Here is a 23,904-nt window from a genome sequence, read left to right on the forward strand (position 1 = left end):
GTAACAGAAAAAAGAAGGATACTCTTAAGCACGTGTTTACCCATCAAGGCGTACACGACCTACCGCGATGACAGGTTAAAAAGATTTTTCATGTGTGTGCACTCTTTTTTCCTTTTAGTATTTTGCTGTTTTTATTAATAGGCCAATAGTAAAACACAGTTCAAACGTAGTTCATCCAAAGGAGCGGCATAACATAAAATGAAATCCAACGTCTATGCTTACTATTTATTTTTAACACACAACTGTAAACTGTAGCTACTCAAATTCAATGACACAAACCCCAGAGAACCTAAACTAAACTGCAACTGTGCATCTTCCTTTTTTCGCTCATTTCTGAAATATTTTAAACTGCATTTTTAGAGAGGTAACAGAAACGTCTTTACAATCTTTGTGGCTAAAAACAAATTGTTTTTGTTTCACTGGAGAAAAGAAAACACACCCACTTACAATAGTTTCAAACTCTCGTGCCAGGCTGGTGATGGATCAGTGTGTTACAGAGCTCACAGCGATACACATCACTAACTATCAGGTACCTGCTTGCTCACAAAAAAGGAAATTTTCAATTTGTTTTATTTGCTTTGTTTAAATCAGTACCCAAAACTGACACTCCAAGGATTTAAATATTAGAAAAAGCCCCAAAGACCAAACTACAAATTTAAGAAATAGCATTACAAAGTCATCCCGACGTGGTTTTAAGGGAAGAATCAGCTGCACCACTCAAATGACACAAGACGGATGCCTACCGTACTTAAAAATACATAGGGCCTCTTAAATAATGGTGGTTGAAAAATTGCTCACTGAAGCAAAACTCTGTCACTGCACTTTGAGACACACTTAACGTTAGTCTCTCTAGTTGTAATCTAGTTTAGGATGGACCAGGTCATACCCGAACATCTTCAGATGGCCATTCTTCCCATTTGGAAATGACCTTTCCACACAAAATCTTACCGTCAAACAGATAAAAGCCGGCTACCATCAGCCTGGCTTGCAGGAACAGTCTGACAGACTGGATTTTCTAAGATGTGAGTTCGTTTCAGGCAATATTTTTTTGGAAACTCTTTACTCCTGCAACAGGGGAAAGACAAATATACAAGCTCTTTCCTCGGTGGCTAAGAAAGGCTTCCCTCGCTAGTAGAAATCACATTCAAAGTGTTAAGCAGCACATGGATAGATTTTTAATTCAGACATGAGGCAACTATTCTATATATAGAGCTCTCATGAATATAAAATCTAATTTTGGTATTTTCAAGTGGACCTTATCTCTGTTTGTAATTTATTCATGATCCTACTTTCCATTCCACTCAGGTAAATGACCACATGGAAGAGTATCTGGTGTGAAGTCAAATCTCAAACTCATAAAATTGTTGCGAGGTTTTTGTCAAGCGCTGCCCTGATTTCTATCCCCCGTCAAACCAGGTCCTGGAGATCCAACGTGAGAGGGTCTGGAGCACATTCAACACTTCCCCTTTCTCCAGGTTACTTAGGCAATGAATTAATTGCTACTGGGAGAAAAACAAAATCTTGATGGATTCTGAGTAGGAGGAAGGAAACGTGTCTTTATTTCAATCCAGACTTGAGAAGTCTGGGAGCGGAAGAGGCGATGAGTAGCCAGACTTCAGCAGGAAAAGAAAAACCAGGCAAATATTCTCCCCCAGCTTCTGTTAAACCTGCCTCACAGAGAGGTGCAGGAATTGGGGTAGGAAAGCCCTGAACTGGGTAGCAGCTAATACAATATTTACAACTGCATTCTGGGACAAATCTATGTCCAGCAACAGACTGAACTGCCAGAATACGATTCCTGGATCCTTTCCAAAATACCATCTCCAACAAGTCAATATTCCAGATGAAGAAATGCGTGCACGCCCATTCTCATTAAAACATAGTGCTGCTAGACATCTTCTGCACATTTGGCCCCAATCCAAAAGACAAACTCTGAATTATTTTTTCCCTTGTATAAAACACGTATAACTTCCATAATTGTGAGTGGTAGCGCTGCATCAACAAGGTGCAGAATTCCATCTTCCCCTGGGAGGACCACGAGAGCCCTCGGAGAGCCCTCTGAACTGTCCTTCCCCAGTCTCAAAACGAAATCTCCAGGATCCAGGACGAACGTGAGCAGCCCTGTCTTTCTGACTCACGAGGAGACCAGATGCAATGAGAAGAAAATGATGCCCGGTACTGGCAGCCTGAAGATGTGAAGCGTTCTCTGAAACTGCACAAAATATGTACCGTACCTCATCAAAGCAAATGTACAAGCTACACTGCGAGTACAAGAGAAGAAGAGTCCTAAGAAGAGTCCTGGCCTTTCAAATCAGGGAGTAGCACTAAAGCATAGCAGCAGCAACCTGGAACCGACTCTGGATGTCCTTTGAGGTCTGTCTTTTATTATCATCTAGACCCATACATTGTATTTACTAGAATTTTCACAGAGGGCAGGATGGCAGTGGAAACCAGGTGGTGGACATCGCCTGAAAACAGATCCCTACGCAAACAGGCTGCCTTGGCCAGAAGCGGTGTAAGGAAAACAGTCCTGACCACCTGCATTTCCATCAGGCCTGGAGAAGGATGACAGCCAGAAGAAAAGAAGATGCACCAATGAGTTCTGACAGCGTGGAAGCTCACCCAAAACTCCACCATGAAATGGTTCGTTATTACAGTATCCAGGCTCCAAGATGACAATTAGGAGGCTTTTGATGAGAAACGTGCACGGGAGTTGAAAGCAAGAGGGAAATCACAAGTTTGATTCCAAGTTTCATAAAAACACGCTATTTTGAATCCTGGAAACACACGGCATTGTACATGTCAGCTCAGTAAACAACAGTCCTTAATAATCAGAAGCTCTTAAGAGTAAAAGTAGAATGAAAAAAAGATGAAGGAGTGAGACTAAAAGCCATAAAAGCCTAAGACAAATGCCGGCTTCCAGCTCCTGCAGACGCAGACGTCTGCCAAAAGTACTTTTGCCAGTTGCTGAGAAAAAGGAACCATCTTTCTAACGCAGTGAGTAGAAATAGTCGGAATGCCAAAAAATACATCTATTGTTCTCTTAGAGGGTGAAATAAATGTTTTGGAAGTAAATAAATGGAAATTAGATGGGATATACATTTTTAAAAATTATGAGTTTGTGTGCTATAGTATTTTATTTATGAACTTTTTTTTTTTTTGAAAGCAGGTTTATTTTCCTGTGTGGATTTTATCTGCGTTCCTTTTTTTCAAGTACTGCTTGACAGGTATTCCTAAGAAGATGCAATAAAATAATGGGTATTACAAAATCAGTTTGTGCTTGAGAAGAATCACTTTTTCTGCTCACTTAAAATAAAGAAATTAAAGTGGAAGATATTTATCATTCATATCTCAGCATTGTCCTAGCACGAGGAGACAGGAACGCATACGTACACATACGCTACTGGGATGGCAGGGTGTATCAGAGCTCTATCTTGTTTGGAGTCCTGGTTTTAAACAGTATTAAGATTTGAATAAAACGAAGACTGGTACAGCAGGCTTCAACGGCTGTCCTCAGAAAAAGAAGTGGGGGTTGAGCTATTGATTTCAAACTAAGCAAAAGGAAAGAGTCGAAGCCCGTGTATCAGTTCTGCAGCAGCAGCAGAATTGTCTGCATAAAAATACGTAGGAACAGTAACGACTGTAAGGATACTGTGAATAACGCTTCCTTATAAACCAAACAACACACCGAAAGCAAACTATTGTAGTCTTCATAGATATTAAAAGTACTTCTACCAAATTAAAGAATGTTAACTATATCTGTATTTTCCTAAAAAACTGCAGTTAAATACACCAATTTGAAAACGATAATAGAAATAATATTTTACAACGCATTTCTCCGTAAGAAATATATCATTATGTATTCTAATATTTCAATAGTCTCAACAGTGCATTGCTGGAATTTGTAGAATCAAAATAAGCAATAAGACAGGTGCATTCAGTACTTCTAAACAGAGCTTGTGCACAACTTGCTCATTAGGCATTAATATCTTAAACATTTTAAGAGCTGAAAACAAAGAAATGTGACACACAGCACATTCCCAATTCTTACTTTTCTGCATATTCAATAAAAATGCAGCTAACTTTATTTTATATTTTCTTTGTTGCTTTTTAGATTTAGAACATTTCAAGTTTTTGAAACCCTTGTCAAAAACTCTCATTCAGCTCCTTGGTCACGTAAAGAGCTTCTTGCCAAACCCTCCACCGCTCCCACCCTCTGCCGGCTGAAAGTCGGTAGCTCTGGCAGAAGAAATCCGCAAGATTCCTTTCGGAAAGATCCAGCAAGAGTGGAGAGAGGACAGTTTCACCGCATGCCTTACCCTGAGGTTACCAAGGTGTGAAAGTACAAAAGATCATTCAGGCATTTCGATTACTACTGTATCTCTGACGGTTTGTGCAACTTCTGCCGCACAGCGTCACCAATCCAAGCTCGAGGCCTCCAGAAGCCACAGCAATACTGAGGTGAAATAAGAATTAACACCAATTTAGAGATACGACCACGTAGTTTGCATCAGTGGCAATATTTTTCAATTAGCGATTTTAAGAGGGTTAACTTTCACAGAAGTATAATCCCTGACGGAAGCGATATGACCCCATATGCCTTAAAAGTTTGAGACAACAGGTTCCTGCTTTAACTACATATTCCATCACTTACCTATAAACTTAGAAGCAAGAGCTATACAGTTTTACAATTATATTCTCTGTTTTCTTTTTGGAATGGAAAACATTTAAGATATTTATCTGGTATCGCATTTAGTATAGCGCTTTCAATTCCAAAGAAACCATAACTCAGCTGTTAACCGCAAACCCCTGTCAGTCGTCCCCCTTATCGAGATCCTGCTCCCTTGAGACAACAGAGACACCACCAACAAAGGGCAAATAAATAAAGCATCCCTCTCGGCCCAGCAGGACCAGCTAAAACCGTGATCTCCCCTCACATACAATACTCTGTCCGCACAGAACGTGTTCTTCTCTGAGACAGATTTAGCTGCCTATCCATAACATCATGCTTATCACTGTAGCAGCCGAGCGTACGACTACGGCTACCAACGGCATATTGATGCAGGATCGCGTATTTTTCCAGTTGCAACACGACAGCTGTAACGCTGGCCCTGTTCTTCGTAGTGTTTTTCAAACTCCTGCTTTAACAGATTATTTTAAGGATGAGAATCCCCGAGGACTACAGCGCGCAGTCTCTGCGTCTTCTGAAAAGTGACTCCGCCAAAAACGAGTCTGACAAAATTTTGAGGAAGAGGCAGAAAACCCAACGCACTTTCTAGGACAACAGAAATCCTTAAAATTAGGCTTGTTTTTTTTTTTTAAATACCTGACTAAACTTGAGTCTTGGCTCCTCTCCTTACTCCTGTCTCTTCCAACTTCCGCCTTTTACCATCACTGCTGTTTTTAAAATTACTTTGGGAAAAGTACTCTTCTGTGCTTAGCTTACAGAAAGCAGCAGCCGCCCTCTAGTAAAAACGCGCCAAGACCACAGCATACAAATGAAGGACCAGTCTTTCAGTATTTGGCACTTAGGCTCATCTCGTCCCGTGTCAGTCCCCCATTCACAGCTGCGGGAGGTGCACTGCAGGTGAGGTAAAACATGTATTGCTAGTTTGGGAAATTAAAAATTCAATAAAAAGCATTATCTCTTTCAGTAGTTCCCGCTCCACCCTCCAGCAAGTTTTGGAGTTGCCCACTGGTTCTGCTTAAGAATATTTTCAGAAGATGTGGAGAGCTAAATATGTATGGGAAATCTCCTAGAAGTAATTCAGTTTTTCTTCACAATCATACTTTTAATAAAATAAGACTAATCTTTCTGCATTATTCAAGGCCAGGTTGGATGAGGTTTTGAGGAACCTGGTCTAGTGGGAGGTGTCCCTGCCCAGGGCAGGGGCTTGGAACTAGATAATCTTTAAGGTCCCTTCCAACCCGAACCATTCTATGATTTTATTATTATTTTTTACAAATCCTCTCACTTTTATTACTATAAATTCCTAGAAAAATGTACGGCAGTTAAAACACTAATTAGATAAGAGTTTGGTTAACTAGAAGACTATGAGTTATCAGCAAATTCAAATTATAAGCAGCAAACAACCACAAGAACAAACCCCAGCTGTGTGTCTAAGCCAGCGATGTGCTCGGTAAGCGGAGCTCAGCAGGGCTGAACTTTTAACCTTGGTATTTATCTCAGAGGTAACGCCACCGCGATTCACAAACTGGGTATGGCAGAGCCTGAAGGGCCCCAAACAGTATAGATAACGTACGCTGGCGGCATCAAGTTCAAAGACAAGGAGGAAAGATGACGAGGCAATGCTGAGGTCTACGTAGCTGCACGCCTTTCATGGAAGAGCCTCGAGCCCCAGGATGTGGGAGAAGCAGAACGGGATCCCACCATAACCCTCGACAAGCCAGCGCTCCGTTAACATTACCCTTTCTGATCTTCACTCACCCAAACCCAACCAGCATAACACGTCTGCGTAGTTATAAATAAGTTATTCCTACATTTCCTTTTTCCACTTCTACTAAAATTAGAGGCTTACTCATTTCAGCTAAACAACCGAGTTAATTAAGTAGAGATTGAGCTGATTCCCAAGTTTTTCCAATTTGCTAGCACTTGCTAACAATAAACAGTCATAAATAGAGGTAATTTGAAAAGAAAACTCTATTCCACTTCCAAATTTTTCCCCTATTGCAAACCTCCTGGTAGCAAGTATCTTTACACCGACTGTATAAAAGTCTATCACGTTAACAATTAAGTTTTACCTAATATGAATGCTGATGCCTAGGAAGTCAGTGATTCCTTTATGTTCAGAGAACGAGAGCGGGTTTATGCGTAAATCTTCTACCAAGAGTTAACAAGAGCCAGTAAATGAGAATATTCATTTCAATAGCAGGGCAGGGAGCAGACTTGACCTACCACACGTCTCATACTTGGAAATCTTATTCTTCATGTAGAACATTTTCCCCATTCTTTGCAGTTCTCATTCAAACAGGAAAATAATCACTTTTGTCTCCCCAAAATAATAACGAAGGAAAATGGGGTAGAATGTTGAAAAGCAGTGCCAGATTTTATATAACAGTGATTCCTTATTATCACATCCCACCCCCCCACCAGAGAAAAGTCTCTCGGTACGTTTATATAAAAACACCGAAACCCAAAATCAATTGGCTTCACAATTAGAAGAGTAGCTGGCTGGCATCCTGTCTAGGGGCTATTTAAGCTTAGTAAGAAACTCTTCTCAGATGTAACAAGCCCCACAAGGGATGCCAACCAGCTACTCTTCTGAATTTGAAGTCAAAAAGTTAGAAGTTAAAGAGCAAATCCCGAAGTTCGCATACTAGAATGTGCCACTTTGTACAGGTTTGATGTGACATACTCTGAAATACCCCATCTTTGATGCGTAGGAAAGACCATTTTCAGAGACACAAGGGCATACATTATGTTGTTGACTACCACTACGTCCAATAGTACATTTAACCTTTTATTCATATAACTCTTTATCCTCACATCGTCAAAATACGGACATTTACATTCACAGCTCTCCCAGAAGGACAGGGAGAATACTTACCCCAAACTACTAAGAAAAACAGGTTCACAAATTACAATACTTTTCATCAGTGTTTTTCACCTAGATTAAGGACAAATCCTTTAGTTAGACTAAAGCAATTCACCCCTCAGGAGACACGGCTTTGTGCTACAAGCATAAAGCAAGAGGAAACGAAACATTACAAATGGCAAAGAACTGGGACCTCTTCCCCCCATGCTGCTGATAAGGGAAAAAAAACCAACAAAGGCTGGTCCGATTTGAAAACAATTTTTCTCTGAGCTGCAATATGATTATCGACAAGATAATTTCTGATTCTGCAAGACAACAATCCCTGATTGCTCCACTTTGAGTAGCTCTAGCCAACTGTCTGTCTGTCAAAAAAAAATGTCTTTCATGAGTCCTTTAGGTTATATTGGGATGAAATGTTGATACTGAGGTTGCATTATGATGGTTAACAGATGTGTAAGTATTGTGAGCAGTCCCTGTGAAGGGACACAGTTCTCCGTACCACCCACCCATCGGTACGGGAGGGCAGCTCGAGGGCAACGGAGCTGAGCAGATGCTGAGGTCAGAAGCGACCACCATCATCAGGCAGAAGGATCCTACGCACACTTGGGTTGGGAAATTTCTTTACGACTCTGTTCATACTCTGTTCAGACTCTACAGATCCTCTGCTAGAGTACTTCAATGTTTAGTATCCTCACAAAAAGAAAACCACTCTTTCTTTGAGCAACCTGGTTGGAGGTATCCCTGCCCATGGCAAGGGGGTTGGAACTGGATGATCTTTAAGGTTCCTTCCAACCTCAACCATTCTATGATCCTATGATTCCGTCCTCTGGAGTCAGGTCAGGATGCCTTGTTATTTACATTGGTAACAAATGTCTACTGAGCCGCGAGAGTGAAACTATACCCAAAACATTCTATGATTCGATGATTCTTTGATGCTGAATTTACTGGCTTTCACCCACTGGAAGTTGGCACCAAATGTCTGCCAACAAGGTAAAATAATTCAGCCCTCCACCATTTCAGATACTGCCCATGTGTAAATACCTATAGAAAGTGATGCTATTTCTTGGCTACTTCTTTGAAAGAGCGGATTTCAGGGCATTCCCAAACGCTGGAATACCTCGATCCAGCTCGACGCCCTGGCAACTGCTCTGCTGACGAGGTCCCAGTGTTGGAGGTGAGCCTGACTTCGGGATCTCCTGGAAGACGAGAGTACAGACACTGGCTCCAGGGCTTACACCCCGAGGTCTCACTGACAACCACCCGGACCAATGCTGTGGCCCCTCTTGGAACTCTCCAGTATTTCTGTACCTTTCAGGAGGAGGGACCACTAGCCAGAACGCCACATCCCAGCTTTCCCATCCCCAGTTCCACCACGTATTCCCATTTTCACGTTTCCATGGATTCATCCTGCTTCTCTTTTTGTGGGATTTTTTGAGGGTTTTTTTTCCCAACACCACCGATCTGACAGTTTGCATTACATCTATTAAATCAAAGCCTCCCAAACCCCTCCTTTGAGTCACTCTTTTCCAACACAATGTTCCATTCCCAATTATATTACACTGTACTTGGCTGTATTAAAATAAGTTCTGTTTGAGTGGGATAGAAGCTCCTCACTGATTAGTATCGGGCCGGTGAGCTCCTCCCTATTTCATTATATTTTACTATTTTCTGTTCTGTAAAATTCACCAGTAAAAATTACTGTTCTGACTCTATGGAAGGGCTATAGCCTTTGTTTGCCAAATCTGCCTTTTGTTTGTCACTACGAAACACCTAGACCTAGAGTTTTTCATGTTTCTGATGTTCTGATATTTCGAGTCAACTTATCATTTTTATTTCTACCGCTATGGTATTATATTAGTTCCCTTGCTTCCCGATATCAGCTGTATATAGCTTTTACTCCCAAGTATTTTTCACTTGTTTTCATCTATCCCGTCGTTTATGCACGTTGCATTTTTAGCAGGATTTGCTTGTTGAACGTTCAACACTCACACACAGATTTTCTATGCTGTGAACTTCTGGACTAACGGCACATTCTAATGGCAAGAAAAAAAATAAATGAACCAGATTTTACAATAAATTATATATCACACAGTGACGCAGTCCCGTTTTACAAAGAGAACAGGCAAATCCAAAAAGAGGCAAAACGGCTTAATGAATAAATCTTAAAGCCGCCAAATTGGCAAACTGGATTGTCCCTTCAGTTCATACGAGGAGGCTGAGGGTTCGCTTGACAAGGAATAGAGCATCAGAGGTTAACGGAAATATTAACACCACTCATTAGAAAAAAGGAGTCTAGAACCCAGTCTCCTGGCAGAAAATGGACTCTTTTCAAAGGAATAGCCCTAAAAAAGTCTATACAGACCTGCGGCTACCTCCTCCTTATTAAACAGTGCTCGCAGCCCAAATACTATAGAACCGAGAGACTGAAATTGTTAATAAAAATTAGTTGAGCATAACTGGTTTTCAAGGGCTCAAACTTGTAAAACTACAAAACAGAAATTTTTACTTTTGTATTTACTAATTTTCAATTCCATCACACTCATACTGAAAATTACCTGGAAACCAAAGATATCATCTGTGGAAGAAGAAAACAAAAGCTAGAATAATAAAACTTGGTCCACGTGGTTAAAATGTAATTAAAAGCTTAGGAAATAACCAGCTATCTAATTGTGGCGATTCTCAGTATTTTTCCTCTCAGGAACTATTTTCTGATTAGTAACTATTCTGAATGCTGGCACAGAAACAGAAAACAGATTTAGCAATTAAAATACTTAAAAACAAAGCAAAAAAAAAAAAAAAAAAAGAAAAAAGCAAAAAGCCACAAACTCAAATATGAACAGAGGAGTTTCCCGAAGACATCTTACTCAGCTGAACTGCTCCTGAAAGCAGAGTTCACACGGCGTTTTGGACACTGCTCACCAAAACTATCGACCTGCTACGCAGAATAATAATACAGAATAATTCACTATATATCTCTTATCTCTTTTTGTCTTCATAACTGAGCACAGACTGGTAACTAACTATTATTTTTAAAGGTTATTAGTAATGCAAAATACTCAACATTTCACACTTGTTGCACGGAAAGACTGCTCCTGTTCTCTTGCAAATACAAGAAAGTGTCCCTATCTGGATTTTCCCAGATTTTAGATTTAAATTTTAGATTTAAATCTCATGCCTGAGCCCCACGCTGCTGTGATGACGCAGGCAGGAGGCTGGATGAAGGTCTATATACTGTTTTAGGGCCTTGCCCTAAAGATAACAGAATCTGAAAGTTCATCTTAAAGAAGAAAACAGCTCTCTAGGCTGGTTAATAACATTTAATTATTTCATAAAATAATTAAATGCAGGCTGTGTGTATTTTTGCATGCATCAAAACTAAGAAAACAAACCCCTTCAGCAGTGAGGAACAGAACACATTCCAATCTTTCTAGTCTTTGCCTACACAGAACTACCATTTATCTTTTAGATAAGAAAAAAAGTGCCGCTTTAAGGCCCTATAATTATATCGCTATAATTCTATCTGTTATCTCCAGAGTATTAGAAATACCATTCTGTGGAAATTCCACAGCAGAACAGAAGTTCCCAGGCGGGTTATGCACATATTTCTGCTCCTATATTGATGAGAACTGAATTGGCCGTTTCTGGTGAGACCTTCCTTCATGGGGTTTTGACACATGCACAGATCTGTTCTGTCACATTTGTCTTCTCGGGAAGAAACTCAGCTTGCCTGAAGACATGGACCGGCGACACAAGGGAAGGCTCTGATCAGCTAACATAGGAACGAGGACAAGCCGTGCCATCCACCCGAAGGCCACCTTCTCGAGTGGTCCCAGGTGCCACCACACCAAAGCATGGCTGGGTCAAAGCGACGGAGCGGAAACAAGAAGATCCCGCATGGGGATGAACTTGGATTCTCGTTCTTAAAAGTTCACTTTAATAGTCCCTAAGCAACATTTTATTGATCATTTTTATGCCACGTAAAACTGTTAATTGGTTCCAGTCTGAATTTCGTGCAGGAATCTTGGACCTTTTCAGCCCTTATCCTACACGGGGTGAATTACTGCGGCTCAGCTTCTTGATGGTAACCGCTGGCTCTTATCTCACATAACATTCAGGCTTTCTGTTCCCTGGAGGGCAAGTTAACGTAGTCAAATGCTGCCATAACTTCACAGCTTTCTTCAGCCATGTGGACAGGGATAATTCAGAAGGACCCACACATCCCACTGGTCCCCACTGAACTCAACAGAGGTGGAAACCCAAAGGGTTTCCTGCAAAAGGGATTTTGTAGTATGCTTAGTGGGACAGGGAAGCAAGCTGCTAAGGCAAAACCAGACCTTTGTTCTGTTCAGAAGAGTGCAAAGTCTCAGAAGAGAGGGACTATAATCAGGAAATACTCCTCTCTGTCAGCATGACAAGGCAAAACAGCCATGCAAGGATTAATAGCTGCTTGCTTGCAACACAAACCACTAATAGAGCTAAAAAAAAAAAAAAAAAAAGAAATTGCCATTTTTCCCCAGGAACAGAGAGAAACCCTTAAAAGTTATCAGAAACTGTGACCAGCATAATAGTAGAAAATTATTTTTACATAATTCAGTTTTTATAGGATTCCATTCTGTATTTTAAAGAAGAAACAGCCCTCTTGGAGGAAGCTCAGGAACACGTATCAGGTTCGTTCTCGGGTTAACGAGAGAGACCCCTCGCACACTGACAGTCCCTTTCGCTGGACCTGATGTCGTTTAGCTGGGATTGTATCAAACACACACTTTGGAAGTTAACCAAGCCAAAAGACTGCAATATCCAATGGAAGGTTTTCTTTCTGCTTAAGAAATTAACACAGTCCCATCTTTCAAAACTGCGTACTTTGTTCAACCAGTCGTAGTTAAATGAAACACAGATTTTTGAGCTGTCTCCTTTTTACCTTTAAACAGCACGGAGACAGTAACAGCAGCACACCTCTTTCCTCTCCAAGTCTTCACTGAGGAATAAACCAGGGAATCTCTCTACACTCTTCCAACTGAACACACAGTTTATTCAACCGTTTAATTACCAGCTTAGTAAAATTATCACGATAAAGGCAAACACAGACTTGGCACTCCCCTGTGCTGTCCCTGAAAAGGGTTAGTTTGTAAACTTTTGTACTGCTGGTATCTGCTCCAATCTCTGATAACACCAACTCTGTAATGCAAGCAGGAGAACACCTACATGGCCTGGACACGCACTGCCGGTTTAGCCACCGCATTCTGGGGTTGAAGTAGCAAAAAAACCCCACCCCAAGTTATCTGGGCAAGTGAGAAAAGCCGAGGTCTGGGTCTGTACAAAAGTGCGTGGATTTTATTTATGTAGAGTGTGTGGAAGTTAATAAAAGCAAGAATTGTCACAGGAAGGAGGCCAAGATGACTTTGTTCAGGAAAAGGGAGATATATTTTAGTCTACCGCTCGGTTTTTTCCTCATTTGTTTTATTTTTGAATTTCTGGATATCAGCATGAAATAGGCAGACTTTTCATATTGGTATATTGGTAAACTCAAATTTCAAAGGTAGATATGTAAAAGGAACCCATTTAAAAATAGTCACCATATATTTCCAAGCAGTCAAAGATAGGGGTATCCTTTTAGAAGGCAACGTACCTGCTTCAGGACTTGTTTGATTACAGCTGCTAACAATGCTGTTTGGTACCACTGGAGTGGAGGATGCCTGGATTCTCGACTGAGGTGGGTTCGGATGTAATGAATTTCCTAAAGCCATTCCTGTCTGACTGAGCATCCCACAGTTCCCGCTAGCCTGCATCTGATTTATTAAACCTGCAAGATGGTTGGTTGTGCCCGGGCTAGTACCGTGGACAAAGTTAGTGTTTGTGTTCTGGCAGTGCACACTTTCCCCTCGCAAGGGCAAACTCTGTGCCAGCGAGTTCTGGAGACTGCCAGAGTTCATACTGGTGTCTGCAAAATGCATCTGGTTACCAGAGCAAGGTAAAGCAGTATTTGAGCTCCCACAACTGGTGGTACTATTGCTGCTCATGTGAGAGCTCTGACAACTCATGGACTGAAGCAGCTGGGACATAGAACTGATGGGAAAGGAGCTTTGACTTTGCTTTCTTATCAAATCAGATCCAGCTTTGGAAACTCCAGAACTGTCCAACTGAGACTGTCTCAGCAAACTCAACACCGTGGTGGTCGGCTGCTTTCTTTTTCTCAGAGGATCTTTTTGCTGAGACATCAATTTATCTCTGAGTGCTGCTCGGCCACTTTGCCCTTCAGTCGTCGGTAGAAGCACATTGGCAGCAGGAGGGAACATGGTATTTAAAGTGCTATGTCCTTCGTTGTTGCCACCGCTGGCAACAGGTCCAGAATTGCTACTGCTGTTATTGTTGTTACCAGCAAGTTTATTTTGATTTGCTAGCTGTGCTTTGGCTGCTGCTGAGAGTAAACTACTTGCTGGAAAAGAGGCAGCGTTGTGCTGGTTCAAGATCTGATTTAAAGGCATTCCCAGCAAACCAGGCTGACTCTTCAAGGAACCGCTTCCAGCCGATGCAGTAGAAAAAACTGCATTGTTTGGAGGATTTAATACATTACTCATTCCAGCAATTAATGGGTTAGGGATGTCCTTGTATTGATTAAGTCCATCATGCTTGGTGGAAGGGCTAGATGGCATAGATGGTCTCGGTGACCCTATTGTTGACCTTGGGGACCTGGGAGGAACTTTAATACCACTACAGGATGACTGTGGTCCTACTGGAGGCAGCAGGAAATTTCCATGATCTGATGACGTGGAAGAAGAACGTGATCTTTGGGGAGAAGCCTCGATCCTTCCAATCCCGGATCCCATCATATGAACTGGGGACGTCACTGGTGAAGGAGAGAGGGAAGTTGAAGCAGAATGCTGAACTCTTTGAACATGACTTCCATGGTTCATGTGACCAGGTTTTACAGTTGGCAAAGGAAGGTTACTTGGCAAAGGGACGACAGCAGGAGGCATGCTTACATTCATCACGGGTACCTGAGAGTGGACATTTGAATGGAAAGTAGTTGGGTTAATGATAACAGGATTCTGATTCACTGGTTTGCTAGGAATAGGGTCAAGTATGCCAAGTGGATCCTTTTCTGATGTTAATGGCTTTTTCTGAAGAGCACAAGAAGGCGGTGGAGGAGGCGGGGGTGGACCTTGGGGTGGTTTATGGTGAAACATTGCTCGTGGTATTTCCATACCAGATGAAAAGTTACACATCGGTTTTTTCATTACTGGGCTTTTTGTGGTCAAGGTTGGGGAAAGAGGTATATTAGTCCTTCCAGCCATTGCACAGGATGACTGTATGGGAGAACCATGTAGCATTACTGATGGTGGAGACAGAGGTGTCCTGTTCATGTGAATAGGACTAGAGTTGGGTGCTCCATGAAAATTGGGATTGTTCCTTGTGAAAACATCAGGGCTTCCAAGTGGGTCAGTCCTAGGAGAGATTGAGCCATCTCCGTATATCTGTGATCCTGATGAAGCTGGACTGGGCATCCCACCATGACTGCCACGATACGGAGACTTCTGTCCAAGTTCATTACTACCCAATCTCTGCCTAGGATAGACAGAATGAAGTTCTTGTTGCTGGCTTCCAGCCATTTCTTGCACGTAAAGCCTACCCATGGCATTAGATGCCCCTATCATCAACTTGAAAGGAGTCTTACATTCTGGCATCACAGAATTTGTAATTCCTTCATGCGATTTATTCCTCACTGATCTTGGAGTTGCTGCTCGAGTAGGAACTACTGGAGTTGCACCTGATATTAAAAACACAACAGTTACTGTTTTGAAATCCAATATCACACATTTCAGTGCAAATCTACTGTGTGTGAAAATACTCACAACAGCTAGAACACCTTTTGGCTAAACTTTTGTCTAAACAGAAATAATACCTACATCACCAAGTAGTTGCAGGAATGGTGCATGCTACCCTACGACATAGTGCAGTTGTATAGACCTTGACTCCAGATCCCATATAAAGACTGCATAAATATTGACAAAAATTAAATCTTGTGTTTCTGAAGTTTCAAGCATACTTGCTCCCTACATGAATTTCTTTTAGCATGGTCCTTCTGAAACATCGGTTCCTGAAAGTTTTTTCTTTCCTCTCCCTTTTGTCTTTTCCCTCTAAACCATCATCTCCAGTGTCCTACTCCTGAATCTCCGGCATCACCACTTTGGCTACAGCCAGAAGGGCTGGCAGGAGGAGCAGGCGATCGCTGTGGCAGGGAAAAGGAGCCTCTGGCACCACCTATTGAGTACAGGAGGAACAAAGCCCAGCAAAGGTTTAGACTAATTTCTCCACGCCCTACAGAGAAAAGCGTCCTGCCCCGAACGCCGTCCCTGATGAGGACGAATGGAGAGCTGTGCCATGCGACTCTGGCCCAGATTTCTTTTCAGCCAAGCACTTAATCGCCGAGACCTAGGACAGCATGGCTGTGCAAGGCAGGATGCAGCTTCTCCGGCTGCTCCGCATCACTCGCTGGCACCACGGGCACCGAGTTCCAGTCCTCTGAGTTAATCAGTTCCTCGGAAGTGTCCTGTATTACTTTACTAAATTAAGGCTTCACCTGCAGCTTCTGCAACTAGCTTTGCTTGGGGTGAAGACGCTAACTTTAAGGGGCTCAACCTTGTACGTTGGTTTCAGGATAAAGGCCCTGGGGATATTTGCACACGCATACATGTGAATCCCTCTACAATGGAAAAAATTCCTGGAAATCCCAGTTTTGAGACTAGACTTTCCTACAAGCACGAGACCGTTTTCTTTTTCTGCCCACTAATGTCAGTTTTATTTAAAAAGATTTTTTTTTCCCCCCCAATGTTTTACTTTAAGAATACCATCACAAGCAGCTCCAAGTCTGGCGGAGTTTCTGCCAGTTTTGCTGCTCTGGGAATTTGTAATTGAGCTTGGAGCGCCTGGCATGCAGCCTCTGGATATGCAAACTATAACTTCAGTCATGAGCTAAAGATTTCATGTTCAAATGAATTCAGTGGTGCCTTTAAATTCCTCTACTCACAAGAACCCAATTCCCTTCTTTCCTTCAGCCCGGCCATAGGAGACAGATGGCACTGACAATCCTGCCTTCATCCTATTTGCCCAACCAGCTACAGCATGACAGAAACAAACATATTACCTCTCCCAAAATACAACCAAAGTCTCATTTAGGGGACAAATCTCAAGACTGAACTGCAAAACAAAACACGTCGGAGAACCCTCACCTTGAATGCTGGACCTAAGCAGATGGTCAAATCTAAGTGTGCATAAATGAAACGGCATTTCCTTTACAAAGGCAATTTATTGGGAAATATTCTTTTTTGCTTAGCGCATAAAATTCTGATCAACGGAGAAGGTAAGACCACGTAAATGTGACTTGTGTCTTCAATATTTAGCTGGTTTTACCTCCTTCGTTTTGCCAATTTTTTGAAAACAGAAATGTAATTTCGATTCTACTCATAAAGAATAAAAATAATTAATAAGGAAAAAGCACAGTAATTGGGAAGTTGCACTGTTTGTTCTAAAAACATAAATTACGTTGCAAAAAACAATTTAAACAAAGCTTTAAAATCATACATAGCAATTTGAACATGCCAGAGCACAGCAGTCATCTTAGCATTGTCTATCTATCGGAGATTTATTATTTATTTTTATAGCCTTAAAATTTTCCACTTTGAAGTCAGGCTGCGGAGGGATTAGCAGTTGGCCAGCTGTTATTACAGCAATACAGGGGTGCAAAAGATCCCTCAGATTATCAAGGGCCATTTCCCTGAAGCCACACGCATCACAGCACATAACCATAAACGCACTGAGCTCTGTCTTAAAAGTAATTTCACTCTTTTGTCCTCACCATTTGGATTTGTAAGACTTCAGAACCTTGTCTTGTAATCCTTAGAAAGTATTTAATTTTCTGTTGAAGTTTCTGTGCAACTCTGTTTTTGTAGCTGTTTCTTTCAGTGCTAACCCTGTCCTTTAGCTTAAGTAGCTTGGTTTTCTGGTGCCGATTCTCTTTTATTTACGCTGTCTCTGTCGGCAGCAATCGTACCTTGTTTCAGCCACCATTTTGCCGGGTAGCTAAACACTTTTAGATGACTTTTATAAGAAGTGTTTTGCAGTTCACGATGAGAAAAGCTTCTGCTCTGTTTCAGCGCGAGTGCCGGCAGTGAAAGAGCGGCGCAGGACGGCAGTCGGCGTACGATGGCATTTGTGCGTCTCCCAGAGTCACACTGATCCGCACCATACTGCCATCTGGTACTGCTCACGGGCATCTTTGATCAGCTACTCTCTCTAGGTCTTCTTTCTCAATAATTTACAGCTCATAGCTTTTTTTCACTAGTCCCCAGGTGAACAACCTTACAATTAACAGGATTTGTTGCTATACCTTTTCTTTCACTCCAGGTCACAACGATCCCCCCAGTTTTTCAACATGTTTTGATCTTCTCTTGTTTGGATAATACCTGCCAGCTTCATCCATCAACAAATTACCTCAGTTTTTGTTGATTTGGATAATTAAAATGCTAATCCAGGTTGGTCCCCAAAAATAATCCTTGAGAAATTACAGTGGAGATCTTCTCTGGCTCTATATTCTGCCTCGCAATACAATTTCCCATTTAGCCAAGTCCTTAGCCACATTCTAATCCCTTTATAATCACTTTATTCTGCTTCTCTAATTTCCCATGTGACAGAATATCAGACATATTACTACAGTTCCAAAAGATGAGAGCTAATGTATTTTCTTTGTCTAGAACAATCTGATATCTTTTCCAAGAAAATCATGCTCTTAGTCTGGGATGACCTGCTTTTTAGACTCATGTGCTCTCTACCAACAGCTCTCTAACTACTGCCTCTATTTTTTCCTTTAATCTGTTTACTATTGCACTCGTAGATATTTAAGACTTCTTGGGAGTGTTTCTGTATTTATATATACTTAAAATTAAATAGTTAAATGATTCTGCATGATTTTACTTACTTGTCCCACCACCAGGACTAGTCAGAACTAGTGAAGGATGTGGTGCTTCCATGCTTTTATGAAGTGTAGCCACAGCAATAATTTTCCGTTTGTGTATGCATAGTTTGGTGACATCTTCGTCCGCTTTAACATCTTCAGCAGTTCTCTGCTTTACAGCAGCTCCAGGATCAAAATTAAAGACCTGAGAGTAAAAATTCCAACGTTTAAAATAATGATTAGAGGCAGCAAACTCACCAAATACAACTAAAACAGAAATTTTACATAAAATCAAATTTACTTCTGTTTCTCAGAGGTATCTGACTGCTCCTGCACTGCTCAAGAGATGAAACAGAAGTCAGTGTCTGGTTCTGATTCTCACACGTTAGCACGATGCTGTTGATGGTAGGTTTCCAATTTAACAGGAAAATGTTAAAACACCGTAAAAACCGAGTCAGATCTTTTCCATGCGGGGAGAAAGCAGAGGGAAGATTTCTTTTGTACTGTGGGAAATCTTTGGACGTATACCACTGACTTTATATATACCATCTGAACAGAGATTAAGTCATGGCAGAGCACATCAGCTGATATAACTGACAAGGATTATAGCAGAGATCCAAAATGATGCTTTTTTACCTTGGGAAGAACAAGAGGACATTCTAGGCCACACTTGCATGTTCCATCAGTCAGCAAGTAAGTCTTCACCTGCTCCAAGCAGGATAATAAAGACCCACTGGGACTGTAAAGGAACAGAAATGATGAATACGAGCTATTTGATAGGTCACGACTCCTGTCCACCATTCTAACAGCTCACACAGAGAGAGTTTGAAATAACGCAACTAAGATTTCATATTTTGTTTCATAGTACTTCTTGCTTTTAGTCAAAAACTGAGATGATACTTCTCAAAAACAGCCAAAAAATTTTTTTAAAAGGAAGCTTTCATTATAGAAAAAACAAACACAGCGAGTGCGGAGAAAAGCAAGCAAGTGAGATTATTGATATTTACTATTCACATTACAATCCTGCTTGCAAGCCTTAACAACACTAAGATAATTCGTCTCCCTCCCCTCTCCTGTAAAGTGTAACACCCGGGCAGAGCGCAGCCCCCACGGACCTCCTCCCCCTCCATCGCATCACCCAGTTCCACGCAGGCACGACAGTCACCGGCACTTTTTAGGACCGGGACCTAATTTAAGAAGAAAAAAAACCACACACGAAAGTGTGTTTCAAGAAGAAGGAGAAAAAGGGGCCCAGTAACAAAACTCTGGGTCTCTCGGTTGCATAAACAATTTGGTTTCATTCAGTCAAAATTTCAACCCTCTCACTGAAAGTAGAGAAATGTTACAGCAAGAAGCCAGTCCAGTGAGTTTCTGATAAACTGCACTCGGGTTTCTCCCACCAGAAAATCATTATCTCCATATCCAAAAATAGGATATTGGAAATCCTGTTACGGCAAAATCACTAATTCATAAGATAAAAAAAGTTCTCATGTCACAAGCCTCTGCGTTCCAGATTGCTCTTTGTTACTTAGCTGTCTAATCTGTTTATCAGGGAGAGAATACAATAATTTATGAGGAATGGCTAAAATACTGGTTCTTAGTGGCAGCTGTAAATAGCCCTTATTTTAACAAAAACAACTTAGGTGGCATAGTTTGGATCATGAAAACAGCCAAGAGTCAAAATTCCAAACTACAACAAACTTTTGCAGTTAAAACCCAACGTATAAACACTTAATTCTGCACAAGAGCTAAGTCACTTACAAAGCAACACCTTCAAGTGACGTTCAGTTATGCTGACAGATTCAGTAAGTAATTTATGTGCCAGACTTGGCCTGAAACAGTTATTTTAGAGAAAAGCGCTCAGGTCAAATACGTGCAATAGTGACAGTTCTGAGGGTAGAGCAAGATGAAAGAGCAATCTAAAAATAATGGGAGAGGTATGCAGTGGTAGGTAGGTCAGAAGGTCAAACTTCCCCTGTCTCAAACTGAAATACTTGGGGAACAGGGGGAAATTACTCTTTATTTTTATTTATTTTAATTTCAGCTACAGACTGGTTAAACCACGAGGCTCCCATTATCACATTTTAACTCGGTGGGCATCACTTCGTCTCTACTTTGGCTCTGCATCTCCAGCGCTGGCCGATGGCTTTGGACTTTCCCAGCCTGTCCTGCCCACGCACGCAGGAGCGACTGCTCACCCAGGCAAGGTCCACGCTTGAAGATGTTCTTCCCAGGGGGGAGACTGAGACTGGCATTTGCTCTACGTTATCCCATCTACGTTTCTGTGATGCTTAAATATTTGCGTTAAAAGGCATCCCTGGGAATATTCCCTGGAGGTGTCCAAGACCAGGCTGGACGGGGCTTGGAGCAACCTGGTCTAGTGGGAGGTGTCCCTGACCAGGGCAGGGGGTTGGAACCAGATGATTTTTAAGGTCCTTTCCAACCTCAACCATTCTATGATCCTATGATTCCATCCTCTGGAGTCAGGATGTCTTTTTATTTGCATTGGTAAAAAACATCCACTGAGCAGCGAGAATAAAGCTGTGCCACCACAGCTTTTTTTTTTTTTCCTATTTCTAGAATAAAGGGATTTTAAATCACCTTCCTTGGCGTGCAGTTTGCCTGGGCGCATATATCCAGTTCAGGCACAAGGAGATTCTGCGTCCTGGAAACACCAGACCCGAAGGGCCCGTTCATACGGCACCGAGGATCGGTGGTGGGTGTAAAGGAAGGTCTGGACACTCGCGCTTGCCAGGAGCGCGCAGGTCAGTCCACTCAACCTGTGGCATATGGGATTCAGCATCCCTACTGCACATATATGCGTGGTTACTTGTCCACAAGAAACACCAAAATCTAAAAAGGGCCCATTTTCCTGTTTCTGCCTTGTTCCCGGGCAGACCTATGTAATTGCAAAGTATCTTTTGCATGTAGAGATTTTCTCGCACTTCTATAGCGCAAGGGATAATCAGCAGCTTCCTTTGTAAGAAACTACCAGCTTTTTTTTTTTCCCATCACTGAGGTCATCAAGAGGTTTTTCGAGCCCAAAGAAACAAAAAAGAGCAAATTATAAAATATAGTAGTATCTGTTACTGACAGTTCTGAAATCTTTTCCTCTTATTAAAGAGCTTTTCTCAGTTTATTCCACTGCTGACTCTAAGCTGAAGAAGAGATCTAGGTTCTACTTAGAGGCTGTGGTATTGTTTTACTAAGAAAAGCACTGAGACTCAGCTCCGTGCCTTTACCAGGTAATAAACCGAGTTAATTAATGGATTTAATCCAAAGCAACTGTTGACAGCTGATAGAAGAGCGTGCACGCTTTATAAGGAAGCACAACTAGAATGAGTCCTTATCCAGCTGGGATCATCTATTCTAGTTAAATCATGTCAGATCTTAATATATACACTAATTTTCCCTTGGATATTTTTTGAGTCAATATTGTTTGACCTTTCATTCTCTCAATAAATGCTGTGCGTATTTTCAGGGTGGTTGCTCCTTCAGAAGAGCCGGGCAGCACTAGCGCAGGTGACCCAGGGAGGTTGTGGAAACACAATCCTTGAAGATGCTGCTGGCGAAACCAAAGGCTGACCCGACCGAGTGTTGCAGACGCTCCACGTCAAGCAGGAGGTTGGACTATTTGACTTCCATCCTCTCCAACCAACATGTCCTACCCTGGGCTTTTCACCAAGTAAGAATGTAAGAGCCGTGGACCACACCAAGTGTGTTGTCGAGCCTTCCCTTTCATCAGAACGGCTTAGAGAAGGCAACCAGAAAATTAACCATTGGATTAAAGAGGGAAAAAACGTACACAGGGGCAAAACTCGGGAGGAGGGCAGAAATGCCACAACCCTCTCCAAGCTGAGAAAGGCAACAGGTCGACTTGATTAGCCGGGCCAACTGAATAAAAACAGTGTTTTCCATAAGGCAATTCAGAACAGAAATATTAAGAAAGTTGCCCTGAACAACTACATATAATAAGAAGGTAGAAAAGCAAATAACTGGCAGAATTATACCACCTTTTACTAGTTTATGAACATGATGTAAGACATACGCCTGAAGAAGCAGCACAAGCTTTGTGGCCTGCTTCTTACAGCTATAGAAAATGGAAGTTCAAAAGCAGGTAGGATCGTCAGATATATAAAAATACCAAAGCATTGTATGTCCCGACGCCTGGATACAGGGATGATAGGAAAAAAAACCCCAACCCACAACTTTTTCTTTCTCATTGATTTTTAACTAAGGCAAAGGCCCAGTAAATTATAGCTGTAATGAGAAATATAAGGGGAAGGCGATTTATCTTTGACATGCGTATCACTGACATGGATTTTGTGTGATTCTGCTAATTGAGAATATAAACAAGAAATCCCGGAATGCATTTGATCTTTTATGGCAGTTTAGTGTAAAATTGGGGTATGCTCTGACTTGTTAAAGAATTTTGTGTTGGTAATACATAAAATGTGGGGAAGAAGTGGTTATTTTAATCACAGAATTGTGGAATAAGATTAAGCAAATAACAGACTGGTAATCATTTAGACTTCTGTGATGTAAACCTGATGAACCCATATTTTGTTAAAGCTAACTTTGATCTTTTTTCCAATAACATTTAATTTGTAGCCTGTTCGTCTGAACACATTCATTTAACAGTAATTTCAATGCATTTCTTTTGTGACTGTTCCAGGGTGATGCAAAAAAAATCCAATAAGCTAACAAAATAAACAAATAAACTACCTAAAACTTTGGATTTAGGCGTGTGTTCCTGTTTTTTCTACATGAGGAATGTGGGGAATCCACAGAAGTAAATCTTGCTGGAGACCGTCAGTGGTAGCGAACACGGAACATTCACAGGGCACATAAAACCTGCTATTTTCTGCAGCTAAGTACACCAATTAAATTTCCTTTCAAAAGAGAGTTAAATAAAACACAACAGTTGTGTTGCTGACAGCAGCAGCAAGTCCCACCGTACCTTACCTGCCATGAGCTGTCTGCAAGCCAGATCACTGCTTTCAACTCCCCCAACAAAGGCTCTTATCAAAAGCCCGTGGTGGTGCAAGGAAAAGGCGATGCCTACGCATCTGGGAGTAGGCAAAAGACAGCAGAGATTTCTCACCATCTCAGGTGTGGCGTATAACTAAACCTCTGGTTCGTCTCATCGTAAAAGGTTTGAATAATGAAGATATTAAGTAAGGTTAAATCTGCTACTGCTCAGCTTTCAAATCCGCATGACAATAATAAGTAATAAAGAACTATTCATGCCTAAAGCAAAATGTATAGTAAGGATTATCAAATTTTCAAGACCAAGCAATATTAGATTTGAGAGTACACTAAGGGCATGCAAACGGCACAACTGGCATAAGTGGACTCCACTAATAGCAGAAAAAAGGATCTCGCACTTCCAAAAGAACA

At 41.5% G+C, this 23,904-nt stretch overlaps 1 protein-coding gene across 9 annotated transcripts in view; it reads right to left on the minus strand.

The window, feature by feature from the left end:
- MBD5 (methyl-CpG binding domain protein 5) overlaps positions 1 to 23,904 on the minus strand; it is a 148,719-nt gene that overhangs the window by 23,924 nt on the left and 100,891 nt on the right. For all 9 annotated transcript variants that reach the window (XM_063340657.1, XM_063340656.1, XM_063340654.1 and 6 more), the window contains 3 exons: positions 19,141 to 19,243; positions 18,529 to 18,709; positions 13,183 to 15,321 (listed from right to left, as the gene is read on the minus strand). In XM_063340657.1, the coding sequence (XP_063196727.1) occupies positions 13,183 to 15,321; positions 18,529 to 18,709; positions 19,141 to 19,243 (2,423 nt within the window). The remainder of the gene's footprint in view (positions 1 to 13,182; positions 15,322 to 18,528; positions 18,710 to 19,140; positions 19,244 to 23,904) is intronic.

This window comes from Chroicocephalus ridibundus, chromosome 7, assembly GCF_963924245.1.
Source record: "Chroicocephalus ridibundus chromosome 7, bChrRid1.1, whole genome shotgun sequence".
NCBI lineage: Eukaryota > Metazoa > Chordata > Aves > Charadriiformes > Laridae > Chroicocephalus > Chroicocephalus ridibundus.